Source organism: Protopterus annectens, chromosome 7.part0, assembly GCF_019279795.1.
Source record: "Protopterus annectens isolate FY-2018-M chromosome 7.part0, PAN1.0, whole genome shotgun sequence".
Lineage (NCBI taxonomy): Eukaryota > Metazoa > Chordata > Ceratodontiformes > Protopteridae > Protopterus > Protopterus annectens.
In genome coordinates, this window is record NC_056739.1 from 1,631,177,493 (window position 1) to 1,631,189,794 (window position 12,302).

A 12,302-nucleotide genomic window follows, 5' to 3' on the forward strand; every position below is an offset into this window, starting at 1 on the left:
TACCGATGATTGATTTAAATGCTCAGTCCTAAGAAGAGTAAGTACTAAAGTCTTAGGGCAAAGAATGTCAGTCTCAAATAAATAATGTAATAACACTGGAAAAAGATCATTTAATAGACATAATTATATGTAAAAAAAACTTGAATAAACTTATAAATAACTAAACTTATAAAAACATTTGTGATACTCGTAACTAAAAGAAGTGTGTACAGGCTAAGTAAGTTTGATTTCCATCTTAAATTTTGACTCTTGAAAGGTCAATATATTTCTTGAGCTCTGGAAAAAAGTTACAATGCTAGTGTCATATAGGCCTGTATGAATAAGAGTGTGTTGGGAAATACGTTTTATAAATAAGCAGATAAATAATGCACAAATTTTTCCCTGTTCATCAGAATAATTTTAGATTTAATTTTATCACAATGTTGACTTGAGCTGTAATGGTTTAAATTTTTGCTCTAATAGTAACTACTGATAGATACTGCGGTGGTGGTGCTGCGGTAGCATTGTCGCCTCATAGCAAGACGTTGTCCCGTTCAATTCTCAGCTAGAGCGTCTTGTGTGTGGAGGCATACGTGAATGGGGCATGCCTTCGTTGAAGGTTGTGCGTCAGGGCTGGTAACTTGGTATGTAAAAATCCACTTCCAATCATTAGCGGACCGGAGTTCTGCTGTGGCGACCCCTAACCGGGAAAAGCCGAAAGACACAAACAAACAAACAAACAAACAAGTAACTACTGATAGATGATATAATCACAGCCTTCCTATTTGTATGAAAGAAGGCATCCATACAAGATCTTTTTTTTTTGAGCACATGACATTAACATGTCAAACGTTCATCCACAAATCAGAAACTCATGACTGCATTATTGTTTTATCAGAATAGTGCGGACTGGAAAAAGTATGCATGTTTTTAGAGAAGACTGTTGTTTTTGTGAAATCTGTAGAACATTAAAAAACACCAGCAGTTGCTTTCACATTTTACTTACAGGATTGTGCTAGAGCTGGTAAAAGTGTACTGAAAGCAAGGATTGATAAGTAGTCCACCAATAGTTCAATCTCTAGTGACAGTAGTAGTGGTATATTTATTGCCATAGGTAGAGGGATACTTACCTTATCATACGACAGCTCATCACCAGAAAGAAGTAAATTTCTTGCCAAAAGCAGACACAGCTGGAGAAGGAAAATGGAGAAAAAAATGATTAAATACTATATCAAAAAGGTTCAGTTACATTTGCATTATAAAAAAGGTTTCCAAAGTAAATAATGTAACCGGTTGAAATATGTGACATGACAATGCCCTTAAATCCTGGCTGTGAATCATACTATATTGCCCTTGAAGAATTAATTGTCTATGTAACATAAAAAAAAAAAAAATTGGTAAGCTGGTAATATTGCAATAGGGAATGACTGACAAACTGAGAAGTTCATAGTTACTAGGCATCTCATACAAAGGAAGACATACTCAGGAGTGCAAAACCCCTATCCCCCACTTAAAATGCACAAAATAATCAGTAGCTGAAAGGGCACTGCAATACCAGCACTCCATCTGCATGGGGCAAGAATAGAATCTGCAGCCTTCTGCACCAAAGGCAGTTATGCTACTAACACTAATTTTCAAATTCTACAACAGAAACAGTGATTGCCATTTGCTAAACAAAACAGTTAGTTGGACATTGAAAACAGACTTAGCATGAGCAGCAGTAAACTTCTTTTCCTTTGAAACTCACAATTCCATGAAAATGTACTGAAACTCATAATTCTCTGAAAATGTACTGAAACTCAAACTCACAATGCCGTCAGGATTCTGGTAGCTGGTGTAGAGGATTCAGGTTCTTGTCTGCACTGAAACTCACAATTCCTTCAGCAATCTGATCGTGTTGTGGATTCAGGCATTTGTCTCCTATTACCAAGTTACAGGGTCAAGCCTGACCAAGTTAACTGACTAGCCTGCCTCACCCCTCCCCCCCCCCCGCCTCCAGCTAGGGCATTGCATACCATATCTGTCAACATCTTATCACAAGAAAATGGGACAAAGGCCCAACATAGGGATAGATTTTAAATATCACTCTTACAGACTTAGAAAGTTGCTAAAATAACAGGATTTGTCTTAGCATGCATTTCTTGAAGGAAATTAAGTCTGAAACTCAAATGTATGACATTATCTAGTTATTTCAGTCTTCAGTGATTTGTCAGAAAACCACAAATTTTATGAGGAACAGGCCAAAAATATGAGACAAAAATCTGAACAGTTGAGTGGTTTGCATACCCCCAACCTCTTAGTGCAAGAAATCTTTACAAAACCTAAAATAATGGAGATACAATGTTCCAAAAATAAGGACAGATTTTAAATGTTGCTCTTTTTAACTTAGAAAGTTGCTAGAATAACAGGATTTGTGCTGGCATGCACATTCTGAAGGTTATGAAGTCTGAAACTCATATATATGTCATGATTTAGTGACTTCAATTGTCCATGAATTGACACAACTTTTATGAGAAACACACCAAAACTATGAGGCTAAATCTGGACAATTGAGAGGTATGTTAAAAATACACACACACCTACTTTCTCTCTACTCACACTCAGCAATGCACACACACACACACACACACACACACACACACACACACACACACACACATACTTTCTCTTTCATATAGCAACATACTTTCTCTCTCATAAGAACAGAACGGTTAGTTTAAATTACGTACACACATACATATACACACACACTTTTTCTCAAGTTTAAATTTCTCACACACACACACACACACACACACACACACACACACACACACACACACACACACACACTGTCTAGTTTAAATTGCTTACACACACTTTCTTTTTCATACAGCAAAACACACACACACACACACACACTTTCTGATATGAACAGAAATGGGTATCATGCTATAAATGTGTTAAAATGTTGAGTCTTAATATATGTTAACCAGAAACTGAACACAATATGATTTTCCATGCAAGATACATGAAAAAAAGACTTTAAAGGGAAAATTGAAGTTTTATAACTAATAATAATGTTTTGTGTATACTGCACCTTTAAATGAATTTGAATTACGAAATAGTAATGTGATATGCTCTATGGAGCATGCGTCAGCTATGAGTGAGAGATATGAGTGTAGGGATACTAACAACAGGTGGGAATAATTAACTGAAAGTAGGTACAAGTTTATTTAAATGTTTTTTAAAAGGTGTTTGTTGTTAATCATCTGAAGAAGCCACCGGTTAGGTGGCGAAAGTGCTTACCGTTTTGTTATTTTGTTTTAATAAATATTGTATGGTTTTAGAGCCATATGTTTGGTGACTGCTTTATTTATTTCTTATATATTATTAATTGTTTAAGCATCTTGGCTAGAGTGGGCTCTTCCCCAGCCACGGGACCCTAGGTGATTACCTATATTGCCTACTGCTGGATCCAGCTCTGGTTGTAAAATACTGTGACGCCCGTGCCCTGGCCCAGCAATCAAGGACCCTCAATCCTCACCACTAACACCAGAGAGGGAGTCTCATATATGAGGAAAGGATAACAAATACACACAGTAAAGTACAATTTCCCTTAAGAGCACACAGAGTAAACAGTCAGTCTGGGGCTGGTCGCTCCCTTGCTCTCCAGGTCTCCAATAAGACTCCCCACTGGCACAGCTATAGGGTCCAGATCTCAGCTTAGTTGGCAAGCTAAAACATCTAGCACCCTCTCTGCCCAACCAGTGCTTCATGTCACACACACACACACACACACACACACACACACACACACACACACACACACACACACACACACACACACACACACACCCATGCACTTTGAGAAGAGTTTATACAACCACACAGACACTCCTGGGGAAGGCTGGCACAGTTTCTCCAGCTGTGCCCCTTTATCCCAGACTATAATTCCACTTGCCAACACCCACAAATACTTATCAGCTACTCAATTGCCCTTAAAAGGGTGTCCAATTATTACTGTGCAATATTATTATTGAGTTTGTCAGTGTGACTAAACAGTCAAGGCTTATTTAGAGTGACTTGGACAGTAAACTCTATAAATATGCAATATACTCAAGAGCTTAAATTTTCTCTACACAAAAGAGCCACAGCTGAAAGGTTTTAAAATATTTAATAATAAACAATAAAAACACAAGATAATACGTCTTACTACACAGTGCTAGTCAAGAGTTCAGATATCACAGAGAAATACTTAAAATAACACAGTTGTAAAGTTCTGACATCACAGAAAAACACTTAGTCTAATATTTCTAGTTCCTAGCTATTTCTAAAAGAAAACACAAGTCTAAGATAACTTACATATGAGCAAGACAGTGCTGTGAGTTGGATAGTCAAGACAAAAATGTTTAATAATCTCTGTTTTTCTCTGTTTAAATTGAAATTGCAGTTCTGATAAACATTACATCATTCTTCCCAACTTTCTGGGGTTCCCAGGCCAACAGAAACTGCATCTACATTTTTTTACACCTAGGCAAAAACCAGAGCAATAAAAATACATTTGCATGTTTAAATCTAGCAATCTAACACTTGGTTAAAACAATAGAAAGAATGTGCTAGCCCAGATGGAATGACACTGGATCTTTAACTTCAAAAGACAGACATGAAGTAATTTTAACTTCAAAGGACAGACATGAAATGCTTGTCTTAGCTTTCTTTAAAGCAGAGGGCAATATTGTTACATTTTTTTGAAGTTCAACATTTCACAGCATATTCTTTAATTTAAGAAAACAAGCCTGTATTCCAACATTCATATTTACAAATGACAGAATTATGTGCCAAATTCTATTTGACTAGGCTAGCAGCCTTCACCCATCTCTACCAGTCTTCACATTTCTCCTCCCCTGGAGAACTCAAGCTAGTTTTTCAAGTGACCCTTGAGAAATGCTGCTTGAGAGAGTTCAGCCTATCTGAGTATACCTTACCCCATTCCCTGTCTTGAGAGCCCATCTGCATTGGCATTGCTAATCCCACTGTGGTGCTGCACTGACATATCATATGCTTGCAACCCCAGGCTCCAACTTGGCATTTTGCTGGCTGGCTCTGTTTAACTATGTTAGGGGGTTGTGATCTGTCATAACAGTGAATTTTCTTCCATACAGAAGTTTCTGCAGTGCCCACACTATGGCTAGCCATTCCTTTTCCACAGCTGCATAGCATCCCTCCCTGGGTTGGAGCCTATGAATGAGATAAACCAATGGGTGCTCTTCACACTCTGAAGAAATCTGGCTAAGCACAGCCCCCACCCTATGGTTCAAAACATCCACCTGCACAACAAATGCTTTGCTGTAATCTGGGCTGGCTAACACAGGGGGTCCTCCCAAAACTTCCTTAAGCTTCTGGAATGCCTGCTCACATGCTGGAGTCCAGACTACCTTATCTGGTCTGTTCTTCCTTGTCAGGTCTGTGAGGGGAGCAGCTTATGGTACTATAACTGGGAATTAATTTTCTGTAGCACCCAGCTGTCCCTAAAATTCCCTCACCTGCTTTTTGGTAACAGGTGCAGGTCATGCCTGAATGGCTTCCACTTTGGCAGGTTCTGGCCTTATCTTACCACTCCCCACTCTATGTCCTAGGTAGGAGACCTCTGCCATACCCACCTGACATTTGCTCGGCTTAATGATAAACCCTGCCCTCTGTAGCCTGCCCAGCACCTCCCTGACATGCTGAAGGGGCTCTGGCCGGAATGGCTGTAGATGGCAATATCATCTAGGTAAGCAAGGGCAAACCCTCATGCTCCTGCTAGGATACGATCTACCAGCCTCTGGAAAGTAGCTGGGGCATTATTCATCTCAAAAGGCATCTTTGTGAACTCATACAAGCCAAAAGGAGTCACAAAGGCTGACTTCTCTCTAGCACTGGGAGTCAAGGGCACCTGCCAGTAACCCTTGGTAAGATCAATGGTTGCAAGACACTTAGCCCCACCCAGCTGCTCTAGGGCCTCATCTGTCCTAGGCATGGAAGCATCTGACTCTGTGTGACTATTTTATTTCCTGTAGTCCACACAGAACCTGGTGCTGCCATCCTTCTTTGGTACCAGCACCACTGGGGAGGCCCAGGGACTGTTGGACTCTTGAATCACCCCTAGTTCCAACATCTCTTGTACCTCCTCCCTCAGAGTCTGTTTGACTCTCTCTCAGGCACTCTCTAAGGGGGGCTGTCTTATAGGCTTTTGGGGTCCTGTATTCACCTGGTGCTGCCCTAGGTGGGTGAACCCTGGTTTCCCAGTGAATATGCCCCCCAAATTCCTGCAACACTGCTCAGATTTCTCGAACCTAGGTAGGAGATAGCTGTTGGGACATAGCTACCCCTTCTACTGAGGTGTCAGCCCGAGCCTCACTGAGGAGATCAGTCCCCAGATCTCCCTCAGACTCCTCCTGAAATCCAATGCACATGCTCAGCACAAAAGCCTCCCTATCATGGTAAGGTTTCATCATGTTAGCATGGTACAATTTGTGTCCCTGCCTTTTGCCTAACAGTTCCATCATGTAGTTAACATCATTTATCTTTCTTACCACCTTGCAGCGTCCCTCCCAAACTGCTTGCAGTTTGTTGTGTCTGACAGGAATGAGAACCATTACCTGCTGCCCCACAACATACTCTCTAGCTCAAGAATTCCTGTCATACCACACCTTTTTCTGCTGCTGGGCTTCTGCCAGGTTCTCCTGGGCCAAGCCCATGAGTTCCCTGCGCCTTGTCCTGAGGTTTAGTACGTATGCCACAACAGACTCCTTGTAAGACTCACACTCACCTTCCCACTCATCTCAGATTAAATCTAGAGGTCCCCTCACCCTATGCCCATACAGCAACTCAAAGGATGAAAAACATGTGGATTCATGGGGAGCCTCTCTGTAAGCAAACAACAGATGGGGCAAATTTTTGTCCCACTCCCTCTTAAACTGATCTGCAAATGCCCGTAGCATAGACTTGATTGTGGAGTTTAACCTCTCAACAAGACCATTAGTCTGGAGATGGTAGGGGGTGGTCTTCATGTGCTTCACTCCACAAGACTTCCACAGACAAGCCAGCAGGTCTGACATGAAACTGGCACCTCTGTCAGTCAGTATTTCTTTTGGGAAACCAACCCTGCTGAAAATCTCTAACAAAGCATTTGCCACCTTCTCTGCCATAATGGAGGACAAAGCCACTGCCTCAGGGTATCGTGTAGCATAATCTACTACCACTAGGATATACTTTTTCCCTGTGGAACTTGGGGTACTCAGAGGACCCACAATATCCATAGCTACCTTCTGAAATGGCTCCTCAATCACAGGCAAAGGCATCAAAGAAGCTCTCACTTTGTCTCCTGCCTTGCCTATCTTTTGGCACTGCTCACAGGTCCTGCAGTACCCCGTTACATCTCTGGAAATTCCAGGCCAATAGAAGTTCTGCATAATATGCCCCTTTGTATGTTTTATGCCCATATGACCTGCAAAGGGAATATCATGGGCTATAGCTAGAAGCGACAGCAGGCATACGCACTGTACTGATTTCAGTACAACGTATGTAGAAGGGGGGGTAGCATTTTAAACTTTCTTTTCCTTCGCGCTTTACTGCACAATGACGTCAGCGCGCTTTAGGCAGCCAGTCAGCGCTCTAAATGCTTTCCGAGCGGGTAGCGTTTCAAACTTTCTTTTTTTCGCGCTTTAAACTTTATGTTTGTCACGCTTTACTGCACATTGGGACTGGGACTCTGGGAGCTCCAAATGCTTGTCGAACAGGAGGATTAAGGATTCGTTATGTTCGTGTGAGCAGGATTCGCTTTACTGCACGTTGGGACTGGGAGAGGATTTGTTATGTTGGTGTGAGCAGGATTCCCGAGCTGGTCTCACTTCAAGGAGGGTTGGTGAGTACTTTTACTGCACGTTGGGACTGGGAGAGGATTCGTGTGTGTGTGTGTGTGTGTGTGTGTGTGTGTGTGTGTGTGTGTGTGTGTGTGTAAATGCCCCAGGTGGGATGTACTGGTGTGATTACTCATGGTGGTGTGGTAGGGAATACCTCAGGCTTGAACCCTGTACCTTGTATGCAGGTGTTAAAGACCTGAATTCCCTACCCACCACCATTTGTAAAAAAATTGCAGATTTTTACCTCATATTTGATCTGATCAATATTTGTATGTATCTGTGGGTTTTAAATATTGCAATGCATGAAATTTGATGGTGCAGTGGTAGCAACGTAGCATTGATGCCTCACAGCTGTAGGTTCTTGGGTTTGGTTCTTGGCTGGGGTGCCTTCTTTGTGTGTGGGGGGGGGTCTGTATCTTCTCCCTGTGTTTGTGTGGGTTTGCTTTTGTGTCCTCCCATGTTACAAAGACATGTCTGCATTATTTTTTCCTGGGCCTCTGCTGAGAATTGTGTTTTCTTTTGCTCCAAGTCAGACTGTCCTGATTAACAAATTGACAGGCATTTAAATGTCAGACTTCAGGTTTCTGAATGTTTACTTCCTTGCATATTTGATGGTGCAGTGGCAGTATTGTTGCCTCACAGCTGTAGGTTTTCTGGTTTGATTCTTGGCTGGGGTGCCTTCTGTGTGGAGTCTGCATCTTATCCCTGTGTTTGTGACATAGTAAAACAACTTTTTATTCTAGCAATAAATATGTACTAACAACCTTTTTTATAGCAATTTTTTTAAGTTTATGACTATTTGAAATTTGTCCTTATTTTTGGGACTGTAATACCCTGTTATTTGCTTTGTCCAGCTTTTTGTGCTAAGGTTGACAGCTATGGCAAGAACTGAATTCACTGAATATGTTTGAGGGCTGTATTCCCTCATTACTGGGTTTGTCCAGGTGTTTTGTGCCAAGAGGTTGACAGCTATGGTGAGAACTGAATTCATTAAATGATAGCCATTTAAGTTTCAGTCTTCCTCTCTTTCACAAAGCAGGTGATTTGGCATAGTGGTATGTTGTTCTGACTATTTTGCACAGTGACCTTGGCAGTAAAATGTATGATGGTAACACAGCATTTTATTCTAGCAGCTTTCCAAGATTATACAAGCAATGTTTAATGTGTTCCTGTTTTTTTCCCTTTTGACCCACCCCAATAAATTTGGCTTTTTCCAGATTTCTTGTGCTGCGAAGTTGAGATGTAGTTGAGTATTGCGTAGATTTTACAAGGAACTGAGAGCTGCAGGGGAAGAGAAGTTTAGTGCTGATTATGCAAAATCAGCTCACATTGCTAGTAGCACAAAATGTTGTGTACTTGCTTTTAATGCAGAAGGTTGTTGGTTCTAATCCCATAAGGGGTGAATGCTGCTGTACTGAAAGTTAAGACACTAACTATGAGCCTGTTATCAGTTTGCCATCCATTTCCTATTGCAATATTACTAGCTTATTAATGTAATTTAGGCAATTTATTCCTCAGGGGCATCAGACACTATTTTTCGGTGAAGTCATGAAATATAAAGGTGATTGCTAGCAGCAACCTCTTCATTAGTTAGATTTATTTAACATGGAATTATTTAGATGACTTTTTTTACTACTTCAGAGATTGTGCATATTATTTACTGATAATGGTGGACTGTAGAAGTTTGACTAGACTTTTATGATGGAAATGTTCTGAATTGGGCAGTGTTGTTTCATTGTTTACTGGAAAAATGTTCAAAGCAATAGGAAGGTGTATCAAAGAGCACATGTATGTTTCATATGCAAGGGGCCTATGATTTAAAAGCAGCCCAGAATTAATTTTTATCTGCCACGGGTAAAATGTATTTTTCTTTGAATGTGGGTTTTAATGTTGTTTCAATGAATATGAGTTTCAAGGGCAGAGAAGTTTTAATGCCAAGTTTGTTTAGCAGATGTCTTAGTGTTTGTGCTGTAAAATGCAAAATAAAACTTTCAAATGAAGTTCAAATCATCATAGAAGTAAATCAGTATGCACATTAGTATTTATGGTAAATGGAGTGAAATGGCAAAGTAATGGATCATTGGAATGGCTGCAGGGGGAGGCTCCATTCGACCATGGTTTTGTGAGGGGGAAGGGCGGCAAACTTAGACAGCCCCAGCTGAACTATACCTCCCAACTGTCCAGATTTTCAAAGAATGAATAGATTTTTTGCTTCTTATTTTTGGTTTGTTCCTCAATTTGTGGTTTTCTGGCAAATTATTTAGGAATTAAGTCACTAATGACACACTAGTTTCAGACTTTATAACCTTCAGAAAAATGCATACTAAAATAAGACCTGTTCTATCAACTGTCCCAGTTTATACAAGAGCAATTTTTAGTACTGTTTATATGTTCCCTCAATATATTTGGCCTTGTCCAGATTTATTGCATTAACAAGTTGAGAGGTACATGCAAATTGCTTTATAGAATTAGGCATAGCCAAACCTCAACTGTCCCTGATTTTGGCTCAAAATGTTGCTCTTCCCCTAATGATCCCTCCACAAAATATCAATTTTGGAAGAAAACATAGAGAGTTTACTTTACTTTTATAAATAACTGTAATGATCAGAGTTATACATTACATTTATTTCAGAAATGCATGTAGATTCTCTAATTTTGTCAGCTGCTCTAAGTTAACTGTGCTCATATTAAAATGGTGTCCCTCCTTTGACAGGTTCCCAGCTGCATTGTCTGGCAATTTTATATTTTTGCATCACATTTTTGGTCCGTTTTTCATAAAATTGCAGTTTTCTGGCAAATTAGTGGCAAATTGTTAAAGACTGAAGTTAGAAAATAATGCAGACATTTCAGTTTCAGATTTCATACCTTTCAGAAAATTCGTACTGATGCAAGACCTACTACTATTCTATTATCTTTCTAAGTTTATAAGAGCAATATTTAAAAAAAAAAAAAAAGGTCCTTATTTTTGGGCCTTTGCCTCAGTTTTATTTATGAGTTTGTTGCTGTAAGAGGTTGAGAGGTTGTGTGTGTGTGGTAGGTAGCATGCCTCTCAACTGTCCAAATTTTGCAGAATGTCCAGATTTTTGCCCCATATTTTTTGTCTGTTCCTCATAAATTTTGTGATTTTCTAGAAAATCATTGAAGGCTGAAATTGCTAAATCATGATAGACATTTGAGCTTCAGACTTCATGTCCTTTAGAAAAATTCATACTAGCACAAATCCTGTTATTCTAGCAACTTTCTAAGTTCACGAGAACATTATTTAATAAATGTCCCTGTTTATTTTAGGCTTTGTCCATATTTCTTGCACTAAGAGGTAGGTATGAGTGTGTGTGTGAATGAAACATCCTAGTTAGTGGTAGCAGGTGGTTAGTAATTTACTCAAGCTCAAAACCTGTACCTTAGTTACAGAAAACAAAAGCATAAAGTCTCTACCCCAACTACCATGCTGCATTTTTCAAAGAACTGACATTTCAGGTTAATTTTCAATTCAAGGAACCGAGTTTGAGTGAATTTATATTATATTACTGAAGAGGCATTACAGCGAATGCCTCTTCATTGACACTAAAAGAGCGAACCGTGAATTACGAGAATGGCCGTAGCTTGGCTGGAGAGGGGGTAGCAGTTTGAGAGCTGTCAGTACAAATTTGAAAATCCTAGCTACACCCCTGAGCGACAGACGGTAGGCTCTAGACACTGCCAACTGCTGTAGTCTCTCACCTTCTAGCTCTCCCTCAGGGGTCAACTCTCTGTATAGTAACCCTTTGGCCTAGTATACAGATTCCCCCTTTTCTTGAGAATCAGGTGCCTCTCTAGCTACCTACCTCAGGCCTTGCAATGTAGGGTCTGAGAGCTGAGCTTGTCTCAACTCTCTCCTTGTAACCTTTCCTAGCTCCCCTTCCACAGGACGTCTGGCATCCTCTGATAGTGGTGCCTCACTGTCAGCCTGGGTACTACTACTCACCTCTACCTTTGCAGTCACTCTGTCCAAGGGACCATCAGTACCCACAAGCAGCTGTGGCTCGCCTTCAGTCTCACTGCTACAGGGTAGTTCCCTCACTGAAGTAACCACCTCACCAGTCCTGGCTGCAAGTATGCAGTCTATCTGGGTCTCCTCCAGGCTACCAGACCCACATGCGTCTTCCAGCCTGACTGTGTGTAACTGCATAAGCACATGGTACTGCCTCATCCAAATCCTTCCCTATAAGGACATCGGCAAGGTGGTAGTTCAGTACCCCTGTTGTCTCAAGACAACCTACTATTGGCATTTTGTCTTTCCCACTTACTGGCTCCCTCACTATTTGTTCCCCACCTTGCCTATGTGGACATGTCCTATGTGGACATCTGTATCCTCATGTCCTTAGGCAAAGTGCTAAGGGCTTGTTCCCTCACCAAAAGTTCTGCCAGCCATTCAGAAGTGGTGACCTGACATCTACT

The 12,302-nt window shown here is 40.7% G+C and overlaps 1 protein-coding gene across 1 annotated transcript in view; it reads right to left on the bottom strand.

Annotated features, from left to right (window-relative positions):
- Positions 1-12,302, bottom strand: part of BSN (bassoon presynaptic cytomatrix protein) — a 2,988,702-nt gene that overhangs the window by 373,047 nt on the left and 2,603,353 nt on the right. The window contains exons 13-14 of the mRNA XM_044076415.1: positions 1,110-1,169; positions 986-1,014 (exon numbers count right to left, since the gene is read on the bottom strand). Coding sequence (XP_043932350.1) covers positions 986-1,014; positions 1,110-1,169 — 89 coding nt within the window. The remainder of the gene's footprint in view (positions 1-985; positions 1,015-1,109; positions 1,170-12,302) is intronic.